We start from the raw sequence: 23,592 nt of genomic DNA on the forward strand, positions 1-23,592 counted from the left end.
AAACTGATATTTTGTAGGCTTTTCTGCACTCATAAAAGACAGACACTTATTTAAAAAATGAAAGCTGAGGTCCTGGAGAACTATAGCCACTGTCCCCACCTCTCAGGTCATCCTTCAACATGCCCCTCAAGGGGCCGTGCCCCACTCTTTGACTAATACTGCCATAATATAATACTAGGTCACAGATTCATTACCCATACAGAAGGAAGAGTGCCTTCTACAGAGGTACTATGCACACTTTTTACTTGGTGATTTCCTAAGCACTGACCAAGTTCAACTTTCTAGCTTATAAAAGCTGACAAGACCAAAACCCAAGGTGATGTGAGTACAAAAGGCCTGAAAACAATGTGAAGAGCCATTTCAGTAGCTAAAATAATGCCAAGTGCTTGTTTTAAATTCATTATGTGCTTATCTTACCCTTTTAATGGAAGAAGCTGCTGATTACTGTAGGAAAACCATGGGCATCACTAAAAGTGGAAGCATGTGATCAAAGCCTCTTATCTGATGGTCATAGTGAAAAAATGTTCATGCTCCACTGATATCAACAAACAAGGAAATGTTCCCTTTTTCTGGTCTGTGAGGGATCTCCTGACAGTCATCTTAATGTGGCCATTGCTGACTTTGCTTTGTCTTCTAATCAGCACTGGCAGGAAGCATGCTGTGATGATTTCACCTCCTGTGGTCATTTACAAAAAATACTGCAAAAACTAAACCTTGGCATGTAATTTGTGTTACCTGCATCTCAGACACAGGAAGTTTAGGGGTGTGATTAAATACATTGAAATGGGCTCTTTTTAGATTGTTTGATAAACACACTGTTGAAACAGTTTGCGTAAAACCAAAGGGAATATTTTACATCAAGGCTGGCAAAAACACTTGCCAAATAAACTTGTGGCTTTCTCTCAACTCCTTTCAGTGAAGTGCTTCTCTTGAGCAAAAGGGACAACCTCAGACATTACTCTTCCTCCCTCCTTGACCTTCATTTTCCCCACTTGTCTCTTTTATCCATAACCCTGGCCTTACCCTTGAGTCTGAATTCATCAGCACTTCCTTTATCTCCCTTTACTAAAAATCTATCACCACATCCTGCAGCAGTGCCCATGTAAGATGCTGCTCTGATTTCACTTCTGCTGTAATCCGCAATTGTAATGTCATGTTCCCTTGCTTTAACTACTGCTAGTCCCTTCTTTATGACCTTCCCAAATGCTAGCTCTCCAGACCCCATCAGGTGACACTGCAGGCCATCTCCTCCCAGAATGTAAAAACTGGTACCATATCAGTCACATTTTCAAACTACTGCAATGTCTCTCCAGTCATTTCTGGAGGCAGTCCAAAATTGCTCTCCATATTTTTATGCTTTTATGGAAATGCTGCAGCATATATTAAGATCAATTTCTCGCCTCGTCTGCTATGTATTATTGAATTCTGGAAATATATTCTTTACAGATACTCTTTGAAGTGGGGTTGGGGGTTTTTTGGAAGAAAGACTCTAAGCAAAATAAAATTGCACTATAGAGTAGAACTTCACTTATTCTCAATAGCATTCACATTTGGAGGATCTGGCTGTGGAACAAACTTCCAGAGGAGATTAGATTAATCCAGTCTGGCCAATGTTTGGTGTATGTCTACACTGGAGTTGGGAGGTGTAATTTCCACTCAAGCAAACATACCTGTGCTAGCTCTGATCCCGCTAGCACACTAAAAATAGCAGTCTAGCCCCAGTGATATGAGTATTTGGCTGACCACCTGAGTACTCACTTGGATGGAATTGTACTCAGGCGGCCAGTATGGGTATGTTTACTTGAACTGGAAATTACACCTTCTAGCTGGAATATAGTCATACCTTTAGAAAATTCTACAAAACCTTCCGATTTGCTAAAGTTTTTCTACCATAAACAGAACATCAACATCATCAACATCCTCCTCACTCGCTACCACACCAAAACACCCTCCCCAAAGAAGAGCTTTCTATAACCAGATAAGGAAGGCAAGCCAGAGATTCCATAAAGTTTACTAGGAATTTCACTATGGCCAATATATTTTATGTGGAAGGCACTCGGATACTATGGTGATAGGTGGCAGTACAAGACACAGACAGACAGACAATCTGCCCCAAAAATTTCTTAGCAAATATTAAGCAGATACTGTTGTGAGGTCTCATGTTACTAAGACTCCATTATTTTTCTATAATTTGCTACAGGGCATTTCCTGAATATTATAAAGTACTGTCATAAATAATTAAAGCTAGATTGCATTTTTCACAATAAGCAAGCCAGGTACATTTTGTGATTCAGTAGCCATGACTTTTATTGGGGGTACTTGCATCCTATTTTGCAAAATTTGATTATCTTCAAAGGGTTTCTCTGGGCCATTAGAGCACATTATTTATTCATATTGGTGCATTGCATCTATTCCAGGCTCTAAGTGCATTACAAAATTTATATGAAACAGTTTTAATAATGTATTAAAACAAGGCACCCTTCCAAGCCTACACCCATAGATCATACTGAATAAGAGAATCACAGCCTCCCCATCAGCTCTTCTTAACCTCAAACAGCAATTAGTAAAGTTCTATTGTATCGTGGCTCCCTTTCCTGAGAGACCACCTCTCTCTCCAGGACACAGCGTCACATGTGAGATCAGCAGACCCTCTCAAGTTTGAGCTCTTTCAACATAAAAAAGAGGAAGCTGAGGACTGAGTGGGTGGGGATCCTCCGTGTTGGAACTTGCTCCCCTGTCCCACTCCACTTCTCCAAATCCCAGATCTGCTAACCTTCTGGGCATTCTACAAAGCCTGTCCTTCTGGTCTCTTCTCCAAGGATGCTGCGTCCTTTATTTACTTTGTGGTTTCTAATTGATGGGTTGGACACCTACAACTATATTTCAGAAATCTGAATGAATAAACGTAAATAAGTATGTAGCCATTGTTACAGTTAACAGACTCCGGGGATAGAGTCACTTTAATGGATTGAAAACTTGCATGTTGTCTCCATTCGATTTATGCTGTTGGAACGACCGCATGCCTTATCTACCCCTGCCCCCAAAACCCAAGTCTATATGTAAAGGTTGATGATGGCCTTTATTTTTTATACCTACATAGCCAAATCCTCTACTTCTCCTTATTCTAGCAGTCCCATTGACATCAAAGCCCACTCCACCAAAATCAATGGGACTACATGTGTGAGTAAAATGAGAAAGGTTTGGCCATTATCCTGTTTTTGTGTGAGAAATTGGCATGTAAGACACCACTGAGTAAGAGATGCCCACATATGTAAAATATATAAAATGCCAGTGGTATGTCCGAAGGAAGGGGGTGACTAATCTGAATACTGCACTTCCACAGAAGTATAATGCTATTTTAGACTTATCTCCTAATTAACAAAACTCTCAAACAGGGACATTGGAAATTGGAAAGAGTAAAATTATACAAGAAATCCTCTATTTAAATTAGCCGACATTATAAAAATGACACTTAGTTAACTGTCTTAATTATAAGGCTATGTAATACCACTTCATCCACTGTGGTTCAAAGACTAGATAAGATATTTTCACTGACAGAATTAGTAACAGAAGTATAAGACCCTACAACTACGGAGGCCAAAAGCAAGTGTTGGTTGAAATATGCTAATTGCAGATGACATATAATGACATATTTTTCACTTTGGTATCACACTGCCGTGTGATTTAATCCCTTTTGCCATCTGCTTTAAACAAATGGTGATGTTATTCCCGAGAGGAAAACATACTTCCCTTATGATTCACTTCCACCAAGCATCCCACAAACATTGCTTTATTAAAGTTGAACACAAAACTTTGTGTTCTGTGGCATGAGACAAGACTAAAATTTGTTGCCAATTACAAAATTAAAGACAATTTTATTCTGCCTGTGAGGTTATCTGCCAGCATTAATGCATCTGTGTGATATTAGTGCTAGAACTGATGGAATTACCTTGTCTTACAAATATCTGTATTTGTTCAATTAGTTGAATTACAACTATGCTTTCAGCAATGGGTACCTTAGATGCAGTCACCCATACTAAGGGTACTGGGAATGTGTCTAGAACAAAAGACACAAACTACTCATCTTAGAATTAATGGAATGCTGTCAACTTGGCATCTAGTCAATTTCAAAAACCGTGTTAAAAGTAGTTTCAGATACCACACCTGCCCATAAGTCTCCCTGTCAATTTTGTGGCTTTGCAATCACATGTTTCTCTATTTGAAAAAGGTTTTCTCCCCCTTATTCCTGGGTGAAAGACCTATAAAAGCAATGGAGGAATAGAGGGCAAACAGTAAAAAGTAACCATATACAATATGTTGTCAAATGCACAGAGTAAGCAAACTGGGGGGGTGGGGGGGGAAGTATTCTTTCATGCTAATCTGCATTTTTTTTCCCCTGCCAAAATAATGCAAATGGGATATTCAGAGGCTGTTTTGCTGTTTGCCATACAGGATTTCCCTAAATGAAATCAGAAATCCTGTTAAGTGTGTACTATAACTTGGGTGCAATTTTTTTTAAAAATGCAGATGTTGACTGCTACACCAGATGGCTTCCTAATCTGATAATTTCAAATGAACTGGCTCATTGCGGATGGGTTATGTAAGAGACAGTATGATATATACAAAAAAAAGTTTATGTTTCAATACAAAATTTGGTATTAATATTTAAAAATAAACAGTTAAAAGACAAATAAAGGAACTGTGATGACATTTTTGTAACAGTTACTCAACATCTTGAAAGTCCCAACTGATGAATGAAATCCCTATTCAATAAAGCACTTAAACATGAGCTCAAAGTTAAATATGTACCTGAGTGCTGTTCTGAATAGTGATGGTTTTCAGAATCAGGGCTTTGCTAACTTGGAGCCCTAGCGAGAGAATATGAGCACTTTTAGAGTGTGTTTAACACTATGTAACATAAAGTGAATTTCACCTGATCATCATACTTATGTTATTTTACATGGTGTAGCTCCTGTGACTTCAACAGAATTACTTCTGATTTATACTAGTGTAAATTCTAATCATGCCCATTCAGTACATTTTTAATTTCCTGGATCGAAAGCACACTACAGCAAATTATGTGTAAATACATCTCACTATGTCATATCTAATGTTAAGGTTATTAAAATCAACATATTACTAAATACTGCAACTGAAATATTAGATTAAAGCAAGTGAAACTGGTTTGCGCTCGTTAAGAGTAGGTTCAACAAAACAATCATCAGTTTCTTTGCCTCACAGAGCAACATTTTTAAAGGATTTAAGAGTATCTAAAAGTATAAGACACTAAATAAAGGCAAATATACTGGAAAAATAACTAAAGGAAAACCTCCTCCTTGGATGGGGATAGAAAGTCTAATAATAGAGTTTGCGGTGTTGTAGGCATGTTGGTCCCAGCATGAGAGATACCAGGTAAGTGAGGTAATATATTTTACTGGATCAACATCTGTTGGTGAAAGAGAGACAAGCTTTGGAGCTACATGGAGCTCTTCTTCACGTCTGGGAAAGGTACTCAGAGTGTGTCAGCTAAATACAAGGTAGAACAGATTGTTAAGCATAAGGAGTTAATACATGTTGCAAGAGACCATTCAAGATGAAGTGGGCAATTAACACCTCTGCAGTCTTAGGACAAAGTAGGGTTAGTGGGTTACAGACTGGTGTAATAATTCATAAAACTGGTGTCTCTAGTGAGTCCATGATTTTTAATGTCTAGCAAAGTTATGAATGTAAGCTCCCTGGCCTGTTACATACTCACCAGCTAGACTTCTAATGGTTCACCTGAGTCTCCCTCCAACATACTTTGCTCTTCTGATCTAGAACACCTGAGTATTTATGAGGCTATCTGGGTTTACTCACTAAAGGGATAATGCTGGAAGGGGCTGAATGCCCTTAGCTTGACTACAAGAGGAGTTAAGGGCACTCAGCACATTGTAGGGGTAAAGTGTACCTCTATTCAGAGGGGCAGCACAAAGCCTTACATTGACTTAAACCCCACTTTAGCACTACTAGGGGGAGTACAAGTGGGATTTAAGTGGTGCACAGGTCTTGAGCTGGCCCTCTGCACAGGAATGAATTTTACCTAGGAGGCACTCAGCTCATGGCACACTACCCAATCCCTGAAAACATGTTTGTTGCAGTAAAGACAAGGGTTCCCACCACTATGGCAAGGCTTCTGTACTTTGAAATGATGCCTAAATTGGGCAATAATTTGAAAATGATCGAGATGCCACCGAGAGGGGAGCATTGTGAATATATAAGCATGGGTGGAGCCCCCCTTTGAGGAGGCTAGCTCCCAGCTCCGCCCCTTCCGCCTGCGCTGACTCCCCCACAGCTGGAGCCCTGAAACCCCCTGCCCCTCCATGGCCGGAGCCACAAGCCTCCCCCCCTCCGGCCAGAGTCCCCCCCTCGGCTGGAGGAGCCCTGGGCCAACTGGAGCTCTGAGCAACTCCCCCCAATGGCCAAAGGAGCCCTGGGCCAGACAGAGCCTCCACAGCAGTGCCACACCTTTCCAGACCCCAAGCCACCCCGCGGGAAAAGCTCTCGTCTCTTCTCTTCTGGAAGAAGAACCTGAGCTTTTGATATGCGCCATGCAGATTCCAGGGTGGCTGGGGAGGCAGTATGTGTTATTCAGCTTCCCAGGGTTCACCAATAATCTCCCTGGAGTCCAGAGAGGTTCCTGATGAACCCAGGAAGCTGAATAGCAGATACTGCCTCCTTGGCCGCCCCAGAACCTGCATGGGGCATAATAATAAGCAAAAACTTCCACCAAACTTACAACCAGCGTCCAGCGGCAGCGGCTGCGCCAGGGGAGGCTGAACCTCCCGTAGCCTATTATACCTGCCACTCATGTATAATCTAAGACAGATGAGATGAGATGAATAATTGGTGCATCCATTCAAAATTGTCTCGGGTCACTAAAGAAAACAACTGAAGACTTGAAGTTTTCATCCTTCCCCAAAAATGTGTTTTATGCTCTCAAAATGGGTCAGAATGAATAATAGTGAAAAACATATATAAGTAAAATGGTGTTATGAATTTTTTTAATCTTTTGCTTGTTTGGAATGATATCAATAATTTTGGGTACATTCCCAAGAAATATTTATGTTATACTTTTCAATACACTATACATGGACATATCTTGTGAGGAGATTGCAAAAAATAAAAAATCAAACTTCAATTTCCCCCCACATCTATCTGTTGTTCAGACTTCAATACGATTACTGGTACAGATAACATCTGAATAGAAAATGCACTACAGCACCTTATATTGAAGCATTCATATGAGACTTTAAAAGCGTACACATTAATCAAATCTAAGAGGTAAAGATTCAGTACAGTGCATGGCTAAATCCTTAGGCATCATTGTGGATGATGGGCTCTCAGTCAGCAGCCGCTACTCGCTGGCCACCCAGCTCTGAAGGCAGCAGCACAGGAGTAAGGGTGGCATGGCACAGTATTGCCACCCTTACTTCTGCACTGCTGCTGGCAGGGTGCTGCCTTCAGAGCTGGGCGCCTATCTAACAGCCGCCGCTCTCTGGCTGCCCAGCTCTGAAGGCAGCACAGAAGTAAAAGTGGCAATACTGTGATCCCCCCTAAAATAACCTGGCAATCCCACTGCAACCCCCAATTTGAGAAACACTGGTCTCCCCTGTGAGATCTGTATAGTATAGGGTAAAAGCACACAAAAGACCAGATTTCTCGGGGGGACACCAGATTTCACGATCCATGACATGTTTTTCATGGCTGTGAATTTGGTAGGGCCCTATGTATTAATAATTAGGCTGATTTGCTTTGTTACACAGTGTAAAACAGTTATAATGATCAGACTAGCCTGGCCCATTTTTTATCATTATAGGGTGACTGATCGTTATTGCTATATGGGAAGTAAGTGTGTTAAAGATAATGTTTGATCAAGTAAGACTTGAGATGATTCTCTTTTAATGCATGAAAAAGGGAATTAAGGAGCCAACTCCTTAGTCAATGAAGTTCTTGTTTGAGTAACAACTTTAAGATCTGGCCCAAGATTACTGAAAATAACCCTGTGCGTATGCATGTTTTCAATTTTTGATCAACCCAGCTCCGCTCACTGTTTTTTTGCCCTGTTTTGAACATAACACCTACGCAGTTGGTTGTAGGAAGAGTGATCTTTCTGCACTGCCATGAAGCAGGCTCAGATCTAATTCTCAGGATATTTTTATTCTTTGAGCTGGCAGGAGGTAATGTGTTCAGACCTCACCCAGTAATGCTAAATTGCCATGTGTCACTTGGAATCACAGAAGTTAGTGATGGGAGAAAAAACCCTACTTGGTCATTTAATCTATTTCCCTGCCAGTGCCGGCTCGTCCCCTACGTCTACTAGATTTTATTTATTTATTTATTTATTGGCTTTTCTACCAGGTTCAGAGTGCCTTACAAACTGTAATGAATCAATGAAGATACTAAATAAGACCAAAGCTGACCCAGAACCTGAAGGTACCCCAGCTAGCTGCCTCCTTGAAAACTTGATACTTTGGAGTTTATCATTAACTTTTATTTAAATCCTTCAGCAAGTTTTCAATCCATAGGACAATGCTTCTTGCTAAAGCTCACCTGTATTGAGTGTGAGATTTCATTAAATAGTATCAACTGCAGTAACAGAATCCAAACATTTTATCTACAACTTTCCCTGCATCCAGTAATTTTGCAATTTGGGAGCGGGAAGGGGAGTAATCAAGATCTTACAGTAGGAGCTATTCTTCACAAACTCATACTACTTATTGTTCAAGATTCCTTTATTCCCTAGAAGTTATGTGATTTTCTTTCCACGATTAAGGTGAGTCTTTCAATGCCATTCTCAGTGGATCCTCAATGAGGTCCTGAAGCAAAGGGTGTGTTCAAGGATTACTCTAAGCACTAATCAGTTAGAAGTTATAAATTAAAAGCTGTTCTGACTCAGAAATTTCAACAGGAAGGTTCTTGCAGTAGCCACTTGACTGCAGCCTTGATAGTTTATACAGTAATGTGAAATGCAGGCAAACCTTAGCATGTTGAAAAAATGCCTTGATTTGGTGACACACAGGATGCAAATGCAAAACACAGGATAGCTTTCGCAAAGACTGAGTTATTCATCTATTTTTGTTCCGTTCCTCTGACTTCCTTTTCTCCTCTCCCGTCAGTCAGCGTAACAGAGTTGTCTCAGTAAAATCTACTGTATTAGCAACTCTTCTCAAAACATCATCACAATCAAACAGTGATCAAGTATCAGCCATGCATCCATTGGCACTCACACACCAACTCACCACTGCAATATAATTAGTGTTCATTTTTACTACAGAATTTCCTTCATTTATAGGAATAATCCCTTTGAGAGGCGATGGATTCCTTGTTTTCTATTAGATACAGATTTAAGGCATTAATTACCATTATTACAAGCATCCTTGTTGCTTTTGCAGGAGGAGGATACCTGATGGCAGGGAGCAGTAGATTTCCAGAGTTCATTGGTGACTGCTGGTTGATTTTCACTAGTCCTGGTTATATCTGAACTGGTGATGTTTATCCCATATACACCATCCTGGTACACTAGAGATGGATTTGATCTGTTGAGACTGTTTAGCGACATCTGTACTAAAGCTTCATTTATGAAGAATGAATTTTCAGCATATAAACTCTCCGATTGATTATGTCCTATTATCTGCACAAGAGAAAACAAGGAAAACATGTAGCTAACTATTTCATCTTTGCCTAACATCATAAGTCCCCTTCTTATACTAGCTGCCAGTAAGGGTGAAATTCATAACAAATGCCCACTTTATTCATCAGGTGCTAGGATGAACACATTAAGCCATTTGTGTTGTATAAGAATAATCAGCAAGAGTCTGCTAAATAATGTCTCAACTCCATTCATAACACAAGAAAACCAATCAATGTTTGCCAAATGGAAAATAACAAAGGGCCAGATCCAGGGAGGAGCTGAGCTTTTGCTGCTCACTTTGAAGGGGTTAAACTCTGTCCCTCTGCTCAACATTGGACCATGCCACTTAGAAAGAATGAGCAGAAATGGCAAGACAACCACTCAGTTGCAAATTCATAGAGGCTTTTAAAAAGTCATCAGTGTCTTCTTTTCAAGCAGATCTTAAGAGTGTCATTCTTTCAACAGGCAGAGAGGGTTTGTTAATATATGAGGCCACCATTGAGACAGCCTTCGGGGACAAAGACTGAATTTCAGCCATAACAATGAGGAGCTTATAGATTTTAGTTAAAGGAATGGGAAGTAGGAACTTGATACTGGGGGCTGCCTAGATCGCTCTGGTGTTCTTCTCTCTCCATCACACTCTGTTAGCGTTTCTCCCACCCATTAGAACATTCCAATAGACACCCCCATCCCCTCCATAACAGCTGATGGGCAGACTCTTTTTTGTCATCTCTTTTAGTAAGTCCTGCCCAGTGAGCCAAAGTACATTGGAAACTGAAATAATCTTCAGCTGCACCAGTGCTCAGACTGGTAAGTATACAGATTTAGTCACATTCACACTGCTTTCTCCGGGGTTAGATCAAATAGGGAGGTGAGTGGGAGGAGGCCCTCACTTGCCTCTCATTTTGAGCGCTGGCCAGTACCGAGCCTCAGCTGGGGCTGGTCAGGGACATATGTGGTTTTCTGCCAACTTTTCGCTCTCTGGCCCCCAACTCCCAGGATTGTTGGGGGGGGGGGCAAAAAGCAATTTGGTTCCCTTCATAGCTCAGAGCAGTCTCAGGGATTCTGCAGATTGTGTCAACTGACAATGGCCCCCACCAGGCCATTATACCATCAGGGTTCACTGGCCTGAAGCACAACCCCTCCTGCCCACATCTAAGGCTAGGTCTACAATACCCGCCTGAATCGGCGGGTAGAAATCGATCTCTTGGGGATCGACTTATCGCGTCTCGTCAGGACGCGACAATCGATCCCCGAATCGACGCGCTTACTCCACCAGCGGAGGTGGGAGTAAGCGCCGTCGACTGGGAGCCGCGGCAGTCGATTTTGCCGCCGTCCTCACAACAGGGTAAGTCGGATCTGATACGTCGAATTCAGCTACGCTATTCGCGTAGCTGAATTTGCGTATCTTAAATCGACCCCCCCCCCTGTAGTGTAGATGTAGCCTGAGATGCTGTTTGTGAGAGAGGGTGACACAGAGGAGGTTTTATACCCAACAGGGAAAGTCCCAGCTGCTCACTTGAGCCAGCACTGTTGCAAAGGGACTGGAGCAACTGTTGAGGATCTGTCCCTTAGAGGTTTCTAGACAGTCTGCACCCCACACATGGATATAGCCTTCCTCTGAGAAACAAGGGGGTTCTATTGTTCCAGAAAACTAAACATTTCCCCAACTATTTAATGGGAAAGAAGAAGTGGCAGAGTAAAATGTGGACATGATGATTCTTTCTATTCCTCACGTTTATACCCATGGGCCGAGTGTCATTCTGCAGTGCTCCCAGCCTATGGGAAACCCTTGGATGCTCCTGAAGCTAGGTCCCATACACACCAACTCAACAAGTTGCCAAATGAAGTATCAGACTTGTCTCAGAAAACACTTTCTGCAATTTCAGCATCTTAAGTGTAGGTCACCATAATAATATAGGCTGGCTTAGAGGGAAATTATTGAAGGGAAATCATGTACCTCATTGCTCCCTGAAGATGGAAATGCTGCAGGCAGACTGCTCTGGCGGCCGTGTTTCCAGTGCCACAATATCTTTTGTTGCATCTTCACGTTGTCTCTTTCCTTTTCCACCATCCTCTGGCCCTCCCTAAGCCTTTCCAGGTTCTGCTGGAACTCTTGCAGCTGAAGCTCCAGTTCTCCCCGGTTCCGGTGAAGAAGCTCTTCCTGACACAGGCAATCTCTCTCCCTCTCCTGCAGCTGATTCTCTCTTATCTCCTGCTCCCGTTGCTGCTGGTCACACTCGCGGGACCAACGCTGCTGCTCCTGTTGAAACTGTTGCTGAAGTTTGTGTATATTTGCCAGTTCTTCCCTTTGTTTTTCCAAATTTCGGTATTTTTCCTGGTCTAGCAGTAGGTTTCCACGAGAACTGTGACCCCGACTGGTCCTTTCATGCTCGTGCAGCAGTATCTTATGGATCTCCACGTGACTGTCCTGGATGGTTAAGGCTGCCTAGTAAAACCAAATATTAATTTCCACCTGGTTTTGAATTATTTTTAATAAACATTATGTAAAAATATTACTATTTTCCTTAAGCGTCAGCACTCAATTGCTTCTTTCGATTCTATTCATCATGAACATAAGAACAGCCATACTGGGTCAGACCAAAGGTCCATCTAGCCCATTATCCTGTCTTCCGACAGTGTTCAATGCCAGGTACCCCAGAGGGAATATACAGAACAGGTAATCATCAAGTGATCCATCCCCTATCAACCATTCCCGGCTTCTGGCAAACAGAGGCTAGGGACACCATCCATGCCCATCCTGGCTAATAGCCATTGATGGACCTATCCTTCATGAATTTATCTAGTTCCTTTTTGAACCCTGTTATAGTCTTGGCCTTCACAACATCTTCTGGCAAAGAGTTCCACAGGTTGACTGTACGTTGTGTGAAGAAATACTTCCTTTTGTTTGTTTTAAACCTGCTGCCTATTAAAAGTACAGAATTCTGTATTCATGCATGTTCTGAGAGACATTTTGTAATGAATTGAATGTCACTCTTTTTCAGGGAGTTTCTAGTTAGTGATGAATATTATCATCTAATTTTTATATTACAGACATGTCCAGAAACCCAAATTAGGATCAGGGCCTCATTGTTCTAGATGCTGTATTGTAATAATAATAATAATAATAATAATAATAGAGAGAAAGAGCTTATGCAGATAAACCTGAAATGAAGCTTTTCATCAGTAGATTTCAAAGAGCCTTATAAAGGAGGTCAGTATCTTCAATCCCATTTTACAGATAGGGAAACTGAGTCACAGAGTCATAGACTTGCCCAAGGTGGCCCAGCAGGCCAGTGGCAGAGTGAGGAATAAACCCCAGGCCTCCTGAGTCCCAGTCAAGTGCTCTATCCACGAGGCCACACAATTCTTGTCCCAAAAGAGCTCACAGAGAAAAAGGATGGTTCAATGGTTAGAGCACTAGCCTAGAACTTGGGAGATCTGGGTTCAAGTCCCTGCTCTGCCACAGATTTCCTGTATGACTTTGGGCAAGTCACTTAGCCTCTCTGTGCCTCAGTTCTCTCATTGTAAAATGGGGACATACAGCACTTCATATCTCACAGGGGTGTTGTGAGGATAACTACATTAATGACTGTGGGGTGCTCAGCTACTACATGAATGAGGTCCACTTAAGTACATAGCAGGAAAAAGAAAAAAGCCCTGTTTATTTTGTTATAGAGTAACTACTTCTTTCACTAAGAGCTGTATTTAAGCAGTTAAGCAACAGCCTGCGTTGGGGCTGGAGCTGCTGAGGGAATCCATTCCAGCAGGAGTCATAGACTCATAGACTCATAGACTTTAAGGTCAGAAGGGACCAATATGGTCATCTAGTCTGACCTCCCACATGATGCAGGCCACAAAAGCTGACTCACCCACAACAGAGTCACCTGAGGCTTCCAAGTGACTCCATTATAATTCCTCGAAGGTTGCCGGGGAAATGCACCCCGGTGCATTTAGCTGGGTGCAGTGTGCACTTCCCAATTTCCCTGACTCTTGCTTACTGTACTGGCTCAGCTGCATTGCTTAGTTTGGAAGATGGGGAGGGCCATGCTTCTCTCTCCTGGCTCCTCTCTGCTCCCAATGGCTGCTACTACAACAGAAGTAAACTATCACAGTTCTTAACATTAGGGAGTGATTATGGCTGGTCCCTGTGCAGAAATTTAAGGGGTGGCAAGATCACAGTGCCCTCAGCCAGGAACATTCACCCACTGCCAGGCCCAGTCTGGGTCTACAATGGTGAAGTTGTAGAAATGATAAAGTAATTAACTATCAATTTCGTATTTTGACAAAATATTGTATTTTGAAATGTTTAGGGAAGGAAATTCTTTAGCCATTAGATAAAATAGATAGATACTCTGGCAAGTGGGAAAAGACCAGTGGCTCTGCCTGCCCATTATGCCCTAAATCTTACAATAAATGACAACAGAACTGTGCATGTATACAGGGACCCTCATTCAAAAGTATCAGGCCTGGTCTCCACTTAAAAATTAGATCCACCCAGCTATGTCGCTCAGGACTGAGATAAATTTTGAGCCCTGATTGCCATGGACAGGTTAACCAAACCCCCAGTGTAGATACAGCGATGTCGATGGAAGAATTCTTCCATCAACCTAGTTACTGCATCTTGGAGATATGGATTAACTACATCAACAGAAAAAGCTTTCCACTGATGCCGGAAGTGTCTACGGCCATGTAGACGCTTGTGGAGTAGACAGCTATGCCACTGTCGCGCCTGTAAAGTAGATGTAGCCTCAGATACTTTGCAAACAGTAATTAATTAGGCCTCACAACACCATTGAATGTAGCCAAGCAATTATTAGCGCCGGTCCAAATATTTGGACTGAAAAATTTCCCATGGGAAAAGATGGTTTTATCAAAATTAAAATTTTTCATGGGAAAAATGTCATTTTTACTTTTTTTTTTTTTCAATTTTTCTTCAACAAAAACCATTTCATTTCAAAATGTCAAAAATGTGTCATTTTGATCGTAAATGTCAACATTTTGTGTTTCAAAGTTTCTGAATCACAATTTTTCGGCACTTTTCCTTCCAGGAAAATGTTTGATATTTCAACATTTTGTCTTGATGTGAGATGAAAACTAATGTTGAAATATGGGATTTTTCTGTGGGATGGAAATTCCATTTTTTGACCAGTTTGGATAATTGTATCCTGTTTACAGTTATGAGTTTAAATAATATAGCCAAGATCAGAACCTAGAAGTCCAACTCCCAGTAGGTCATTCTAAGCATTAGACAAAACTGTTCAATTACTGGTTAACCATATCACAATCTTGTTAGGAGTCAGGAATCTATTATGCAAGAGCTAGCTGTGCAATTTACATAATCTGGGAAGTGTTTTAATTTAAATATCCAGATTTTCCAAGATTCTGAATGGTATATGGAAAGGAGATAAGGTGCAATTTGACTGATTAGTTTAGATCCTCCATCTTATTTTCTCCACAGCCCTTTGGATTGTACACGCCTGTCTTGGAAAAAGTTTTCCAAAGAAGCATTCTTCTGAGTTCTTGGAAGGAGAATATCATTGTAGCATAATATAAACCAACACATATTATATTGCTTTATTATTTAAATTATGCAACAGTAAAAAGTCAATAGAATGTAACATGGTGACAATGTCTGAAAGAAGGGCAAGATAAAGAAACTTCTTCTAAAGGGAAACATTAATAGATGTATTACTGTACAAAGTTAACAGAGTAATCACCTGTATGCTGTACAAGAGGCGGGTTAAATTCTGGATTGCTTGTACAATCTGGAAAATAAGAGAAGGATTTTCAAAACTATGAAAACTATAAAGTTTAACTAAATAATACATTCATATTTGTACTTTATACTCACCTCTGTCGGTGTGGAACCTGAGAAATTCATGCATTCAACCTACAATAAATATAAATACATATAGCTGTGAATAGCTGTTATAAACTTTGAAATAGGATATTCTAGGTAATGTTTTTTCCTAGCCCAAATACTCATATTGCTAATTCATGCAATACTAAGTCAAACCTTTTTATGTGTCATGTGACAAAAGACAGGAACAGTAATCTATGAAGACTAATAATTCACCAACACCAGAAATTACTTGGAAATCACTAGCGATCCCAAGGACAACTGTAAAAACAAAAGTATTTCATCCACAATTTTAATCCCCATGTGGACAACTCCTGCAAAGAAATGATATTTCCATTAACACTTTGTTTCCTTGACAATTTTGCAAATACAGTATCCTGATTACAGTATGTACAGTAGAGTGACTTGTGTTACTTACAGTCAGTTGTAACAGATTTCTGAAGAACTACAAACTATGTATTAACACAGCAAGAAACCACAACAGGGTTTATATTAGCAAACTAGGGTGAATGCCTTAAGTGTGTTATGAGGCATGAAGCAGAAGGGTGAATGCATTCAGCCCCCTGAAAAGTACATCGATAGCCTACTAATATGCATCCTGTCAAGGCTTGTTGCTATTAGAGCTGGGTCATTAATTCTACATTTCTTTTTTTTTTTCTAAGAATCTTTTTAAAATTTGGGAGTAAGGATTTGGGCCGGGGTGGAGAAGTTACCCACAAGCCTTCCATCATGAAAAACAGCTCCCATGAGAAGGATGAGGAAAAACAAATAGAGAAGAAGCCAAACACAATCCTTTCTAGACTACTTTGAGTATACTTGCTATGTGATTACTGTTACACTGTTTTTGGTTGCCTGGAGTATCTGGACTCTCTCTCACTTCTCCATGACAACAGCAGCATCTTCAACAGCACTTTGTGGACCAAAACTCACTGCTGAGTCTTACTTTCCATTATAAAGAGTAAATTAGGGGCCTGATTTAGTTTTGATATCCAAAAGTGAGAACAGAAAGGGAAAGGCCACAAGCTGCTGCTGAGAATGCAGCCAAGGTCAGGGGAGAAGTGGAAACATTAAACTTGATACATTTTCCCCCTCCCTTTCCCTCTCCATCTTCTCCCTGTCTTCCCTCCCCACTGTAAACACTAACTGAAAAGCTGCTCCTTTAGTGCTGCTCAGCTCTGCAGCAGATTCCCCGCTGAAGTCCCAATGCAGCGGGAGCACTAAAAAATGGAAGAGCTGCCGACTCCCCTTCTGCCCCGGTTGCAGAGCTGAGCAGCACTGAAGAAGAAGCTGGGCTGCTTTGGTTAAGGTTTGGTTTGAGGCAAAGAAAGGGGGACAAGGAAGAGGGAAGGGGAAAGAGAAGGACAGGAAGGAAGGTTGGCACAGAAAGCAGGGCAGAGAGGGATTGCTGTCAAATGTTAAATGGAGAAAGAGGAGTATCTATGGGGGAAAGATGACCAACCATTCCCCCTTATTTATTCTTATTAAACCTTTTGCATTCCATATAAAGGGCATGAGATGGAACTGAGATCACAGCTGGGCCTCAATGGCAGTTGATATCACTAAAAAGTGCCAAATGGGCCAATCAGAACATAGCATTGGACAATCCGTGCCCATGACCATCCTCTAAGAAAGGTTTGAGAGCATCGGCTGCCCTTGAAATCCCTTGTCTCTTCTCTTGTGTGTGCTTGTTCTGCCACCTCCTGGTGGCTGATTTATTACACAGCAAGAAGCTCTGGTTCCCAGCCGTTTTGCCTTGGAAGCCCAAAGTCTGCGATGGGTCTGAATGTGTCTCCTCAAACCCCAGGTGGGATTGGTGCATCTCACCTAGTTTTTGTTCATTCTCTCTCACTTTTACCCCTCTGATCTCTTTTTTCCTTTTTTTCTTTTCCCTGCCATTTCTAAGCATTTTTACAATGTTGCTTTCCATGTTTAATATTTTCCCCTCATCTTTCTCTCTCTCTCTCTCCCGCTTTCCCCCTTTTTCTGCTTCTCTGTAAAGCTCCCAGTTTGCCCCTTCTCTCTATAGGAAGGCTTTAGTTTTCGCCCAATTTTGATCCCCGTTCTAACTTTCTGAAAAAGCATCTTGCTGCTGCCTGAAATGTTTCCCATGTATGCTCTGTCAGGGAGAGATTTTTCAGTCCAACAGTTTGGAATTAATTGCATGAGTTGTTTAAAGAGTTAAGGGATTTTGCAATATTGGTAGTTTCTCTTATTTTGAAATTGTTCTGTTTTGTGTCCACTTAAAATTCAAAAGTGACTTGGTGTTCTTACATAGGAGAATATGTACACCTTACATAGGTGTTCTTACATCCCTGTTTTACATGGGAGTTGGGAGTGAGATGAAAGTCACCCTGGTAAGGACAGCCAGCACAAGTCCTGTTTGTGCCATCCGAGATCTATGCCAAGCAGGGGCTTTCACTACCCTGTGTCAGTGAGGGGAGTGGAGGGAGTCCCATTATCCGCCCAACATAGGTTGGTGTTAAGTAGCAGGTCAGGATAGATCCAGGAACCTTAACACTGCACAACTGGCACAGAGTGGCCCTGCAGCTGCTGCTCTAAGCCCACAGGCTTGTAAGGCTGCCACAGTTAGCTCCAGTGACCTTCATTTCATTTCATTTCTTTATTTGGGCTTAATAAAATGCACCCATCCAGTGCTGTGGGCACAGATACAGTCCTTAAATACCACGTTATTATTCTTTATTTATCTGCACTGCAGGAACCTCCAGTCTGGATTGCAGAGCCCATTGGCGTGGGTGCTATACAAACACACAGGAAGATAGATCATTTACAGTACCTTATCCCCCATCAGAGAGCCTGCCACTTCATTCACGGCATGACAAATCCTGGGACTGAAGTCACAAGATTCTTCATCTCCTTTTATTTCTGTAACTAGTGATGAAAACCCAACAAAATGTGTGGGATAGACAGAAAAATAAGAAAAATGCTAAACATTACACAGTACACTCCTTTTCTGAATAGAGAAACAAACAGCACACCATGTGTTAAACCTACAGTATGCTGAAACTACAGATTTACATTAATTGTCCCCAACCCATACATAGATGCTGATGGGAAATACGACTGTGAGAGAGAAGGTGACATTTCTTCCTTTTCTATCTCAAAAAATAAGAAATGCCCCACTTGTAAAAAAACCCAACAACATGTTATGAAATAAATATAGCTGGAACTTCACTGTATCAGTAGTTTTACAGGGTTTAGTACCAGAATTTTCAACTGGTTAAGAAATCTACACTGTATAATAGCTCTAATGATTGGAATGTCAAGCTCTGTACATCGTCTGATTTATAGGGCCTCTCATGAAAGTCAGCAGAAATTATTTAAAAGGCAATATATGCTTGCTATGGAGTTCAACAGTAAACACAAGATAGTGCATTTTATACATATATGAAATATTAATGTGGACGGGAGGAAGGTACACATCAAGGCAGATCCTCACCTGGTGTAAATTATCCACTGACTTCAATGAAGCTATGCCAATGTACAGCAGCTGAGGATCTGCTCTGTTGTATTTTTTTATTACTACTATATTGTTCTTTATTGACCCTAGACTGTTATGGATTGCAGAAGGCTGGGAAACATCCTGAGACAATTAGTACTGTTATCTGGGCAAGTAAAAGTGTCATGTTTTACTTACGAGTAGGAGATTCAAATATTTCATTCGCACTAAGTGTGTGTGTCAAGCTTGGTTCTCCAGTACTCTCCTCTGATGACCTGTTTGTGTCATTTGCTTGTGATGATGTTACAGCAACATGGAGGCTTTCAGCTGGAGAGGAAAATATGTGTTACAGAAACCAACGAAACAGCTGCATTCTACATAAATAATTACAGTATTTTTGTACTGGAAAGTGATCCCCTTGGGAACTGTTGTAACATTAACCTCTAAACCCAGATGTTTAAGGCACCATCAAGAGCAACAGAGATGGGAAGGAAAATCAAAATTAAAAATGGGCAGAAAAAGGAGGATGTGTGTATGCTCTATTATACTTAATTGTAAGTGACTTACACAGGGTTCCCATGTACATTATTGTTTTTATTCTATAAGCAAGAGATAATTATCTCATAAGATGCACCCTCAGAGAGGTCAGGTTCCACTATGAAAATGGAGATACATCTTTCCAGCATCTAAGTAATACCTTCTTGGCAACTGATTAACTTACTTTGAACTTGGGGCTTTTCACTGTAAATCTATGTATTTCTCAGTAGACAGAATGATAACATTATACTCAGACAGTACATTTAATTCAAATATGACTTGTTTGAAATAATATTAGAAGAAAATATTCTTCCATCATGAACACCTCCAAAACATGGACAAGTTTTTTCCTATAGATTTCACCCATCATCAGTCAGAGTTTCCTTCTTTGACAGGGTTGGGGCGGGGGGGGGGGGGGGGAGGAAGCAGTAGATGTGCTACATCTTGAGTTCAGTAAGGCTTTTGACACAGCCCCACATGACATTCTCATAAGCAAACTATGAAAATGTGATCTAAATGAAATTACTATAAGGCAGGGGCACAACTGGTTGAAAAACCATACTCAAAGAGTAGTGATCAATTGTTCACTGTCAAACTGGGAGAACGTATCTAGTGGGGTCCTGCAGAGGTCTGTTCTGGGTCTGGTACTATTCAACATTTTCATTGATGAGTTGGATAACAGAGTGGACCGTTTACTTATAAAATTTGTGGAGAACACTAAGATAGGAGAGGTTGCCAGCACTTTGAAAGATGGGATTAGAATTTAAAATGACCTGGAGAAACTGGAGAATTGGTCTGAAATCAACAAGATGAAATGCACTAGAGAAAAGTGCAGAGTACTATGCTTGGGAAGGAAAAATCAAATGTACAACTACAAAATGGGGACTAATTGGCTAGGCAGTAGTACTGCTGAAAAAGATCTGGGATTTATAGCGGATCATAAATTGAATATGAACCAACGTGATGAAGTTGTGAAAGAAGCGAATATCGTTCTGTGGTACATTGACTGGAGTGTCGTATGCAAGGAGGTAACTGTCCCAATCTTCTTTGCACTGGTGAGGCCTCAGCTGGGTACTGTGTCCAGCTTTGGGTACCACATTTTAAGAAAGATGTGGACAAACTGTAGAGAGCCCAGAAGAGAGCAACAAAAATGTAAAAGGGTTAGAATATCTGACCTATGAGAAAAGGTTAAAAATTGGGCATGTTTAGTCTTGAAAAAAGCAGACTGAGGGGGGACCTAATAACAGTTTTCAAATATGTCAAGGGCTGTTATAAAGGGGACAGTGATCGATTGTTCTCCGTGTCCACTGAAGGTAGCACAAGTAGCAATGGGCTTAATCTGCAGCAAGGGAGGTTAGATATTAGTAAAAGCTTTCTAACTATAAGGGTAGTTAAGTTCAGGAATAGGCTTCCAAGGGAGGTTGTAGAATCCCCAGCATTGAAGGTTTTTATGAACAGGTTGAACCTGTCAGGAGTGGTCTAGGTTTACATGGTCCCTTTTCCAGCCCTACATTTCTATGACTCCATAAAACATGCAACCCAGAGCACCACCTCCCACAGCACTAGGGTAGACGTTCCTTGGAGGTCTCTTATCCAGCTATTCACATAGCTCAAACCTGCTGAGCTTTTGAGACCTTGCTAAACCATACCATAAAGCAATATGGCTGCAAACTAAGTGGATATCAATGGATTATTTACTTCAAATACCTCCCTCGGGGCCTATCTACACCATAGGAGCCGACTCCGGGGGTGCTCCAGGGCTGCAGCACCACGGAAAAAAAATTAGTGGGTGCTTAGTACCCAGCAGCAGCCAAGCTGCCCCCCCCCCGGCACCTCCCACCCATCCGTGGTGTGCAGGAGGTGCTGGGAGGGAGGGGGAGGAGTGGGGACAGGGCACACTCGGGGAAGGGGGCGGAGCTGGGCAGGGGCATAGCAGGGGTGGGAAGAGGTGGGGCGGGCCTTGGGGGAAGGGGTGGAGTGGGAGCAGGGCCTGGGGCTGAGCAGGGGTTGAACACACCCAGGGAAAGTTGGAAGCCGGCATCTGTGATCTACATAATCGCTGCTTCATTTCCTTCTAGACAATCTCACCTTCCCTGAGTGCTGCTGCCAACAATGAGGAAGCCTGTGGCATTTCTCCAGAGTCAGGTTTGATAAGGAGATGTGGTTCCACATGGACATCCTCAAATCCACTCATATCTCCAAGCTCTGCGTAGATATGCAGCTTATCTTCCAAATAACTGCAGATCTGCTGGTCCTGGTTACTCAGAGATTCTATTAACCAAATTTGGACATATTATGTTAGCAATAACACCATTCTGTTCTGAAGGTAAAGTACGCTTCCCACTCCTCCTCTTATCCATCTGCCACATTATCATTGCTAATTCAAGGCTACTACATACCTACAAACAAAGCCAAGGAGTGACTCAGCTTGCATGATACCTTTTGTAAACTGAAAGGGACAAGATTCATTCCATCCATGGTCTGCACTGATAAAAGCTGACCCAGATCCTGACAAGTCCCCACAGGGGCAGAAAGTCTGACCGGTAAGGAATTCTGATGATGTAATCTTGACTACATTGTGGGCCCCTCAGCCATTTGATGCAGCCCCAAAAGTGGGCAATTCCATGAAGGAGGCCTGGCTAAGGCAGCTAGAGGAAGTGAGGATTCAGTGCATATCTAATTAGCCTCCACCATGAAGGTCCCAGTGGAGATCTAAAGTTGTCCTCCCCATTATGACCAAAGTATTCATAAGCAACCGAGTATTCATATCGTATATGCGATTGTAATCTTTGAACAAAATATGCTTTGTGAGGTATCAATAACTTGCAGGTCAATAATATCATGGTGAAATGTGTCCACCAGACAAATCGGGGGGAGGAGGGGAGAAACCTGTTTTTCAAAGACAAAATACAAGCTGGCACCTCTAGCCAGGTGTCATCAAATCTGATTGGCAATCACACATCAAGTGGCCATTCTTTGGCAGCAAAGTGGGGGAGGGAGGGAGCAGGAATAGATCAATCTACATTTTAACAAACAACAACATGGAACCTCTTTCACCAGGAGACTCTTGTCTCAATCCTCACAGCAGGAAGGAACTTTATCCAGGGATAACCCTCAGGAAAATGCATTTCAAAGGCTGCCTGGACTATAAAAGTGAGGGGCAAAAACACCCCAGACTTTCTCTCTCTCTCTCTCTTTCTCCCAAGAAGAGAAAGGAACCAGCGTTTGGATTTTGTGAGAGATCCTGACATGAAAATTTGATCAGCAATATTGCTGGGAAAACTGTGGTAAGAATTTTACCTTGAACCAAGTCTAGTTTAAGTTTTAGTTACTAGAAAGCATTTTATCTTTATTTCTCTTGTAACCATTTCTGACTTTAATACTTTGTACTTGTATTCACTTAAAATCTCTCTCTTTGTAGTTAAACTTGTTTTATATTTTAATCAAAACTAATCCAGTGTAGTGTGTAAACTGAATTGTTTGGTAACTGCAGTTAAAATAGAAAACTGTTGTAACACTGACACCTTCCAGGAGCAACAGGCCTATAATATTGGAACTGTCCAGGAGAGGGCTGCACAGTGCAAAACACACATATTTGGGGAAAGTTTGGGACTGGGAGTGTGTTGGGGTGACCCTGCAAGTGGTCACCAAGGCTGCTGGAAGCCAGAATGTGGCTGGTGTGAAGCTGGCAGGCTGCAGCTACACATAGGCACTTGGTGTGACTTGCATGCTGTTTGGCTGTCTGTGAGCAGCCCAGGTTTGGAGCTACAGCAGCAAAACATTGTGAGGCACCCAAGGTTGCAGGGCAGGCAGTGACAACCCCTCACAGGTCTGGATTACACTCCTGGAATGTAATACTCAAATGCTAGCAACTCTACCACTTGCTCTCCCCTGGAGTCAATCATCCCTGGGAGCAGCAGGAAAGATGTGCAATTTGTATCTCACTGTGTCAAAAGTGCAAAGCCTAGGCCTAAATGCTGCATGTTCAGATAATATACAATGAAGTAGTGACAGATGAGTTGTTATAAAGAAATACAAATCCATGTAACTACTGAACGTTTAGGC

At 41.6% G+C, this 23,592-nt stretch overlaps 1 protein-coding gene across 1 annotated transcript in view; it reads right to left on the minus strand.

The window, feature by feature from the left end:
- The window catches only part of ARHGEF28 (Rho guanine nucleotide exchange factor 28), an 81,918-nt gene that overhangs the window by 8,895 nt on the left and 49,431 nt on the right, over positions 1-23,592 (minus strand). Inside the window, exons 22-28 of the mRNA XM_065406111.1 lie at positions 21,616-21,798; positions 19,189-19,317; positions 18,328-18,422; positions 15,525-15,563; positions 15,391-15,438; positions 11,631-12,119; positions 9,400-9,670 (exon numbers count right to left, since the gene is read on the minus strand). Coding sequence (XP_065262183.1) covers positions 9,400-9,670; positions 11,631-12,119; positions 15,391-15,438; positions 15,525-15,563; positions 18,328-18,422; positions 19,189-19,317; positions 21,616-21,798 — 1,254 coding nt within the window. The remainder of the gene's footprint in view (positions 1-9,399; positions 9,671-11,630; positions 12,120-15,390; positions 15,439-15,524; positions 15,564-18,327; positions 18,423-19,188; positions 19,318-21,615; positions 21,799-23,592) is intronic.

Source organism: Emys orbicularis, chromosome 6, assembly GCF_028017835.1.
Source record: "Emys orbicularis isolate rEmyOrb1 chromosome 6, rEmyOrb1.hap1, whole genome shotgun sequence".
Taxonomy (NCBI): domain Eukaryota; kingdom Metazoa; phylum Chordata; order Testudines; family Emydidae; genus Emys; species Emys orbicularis.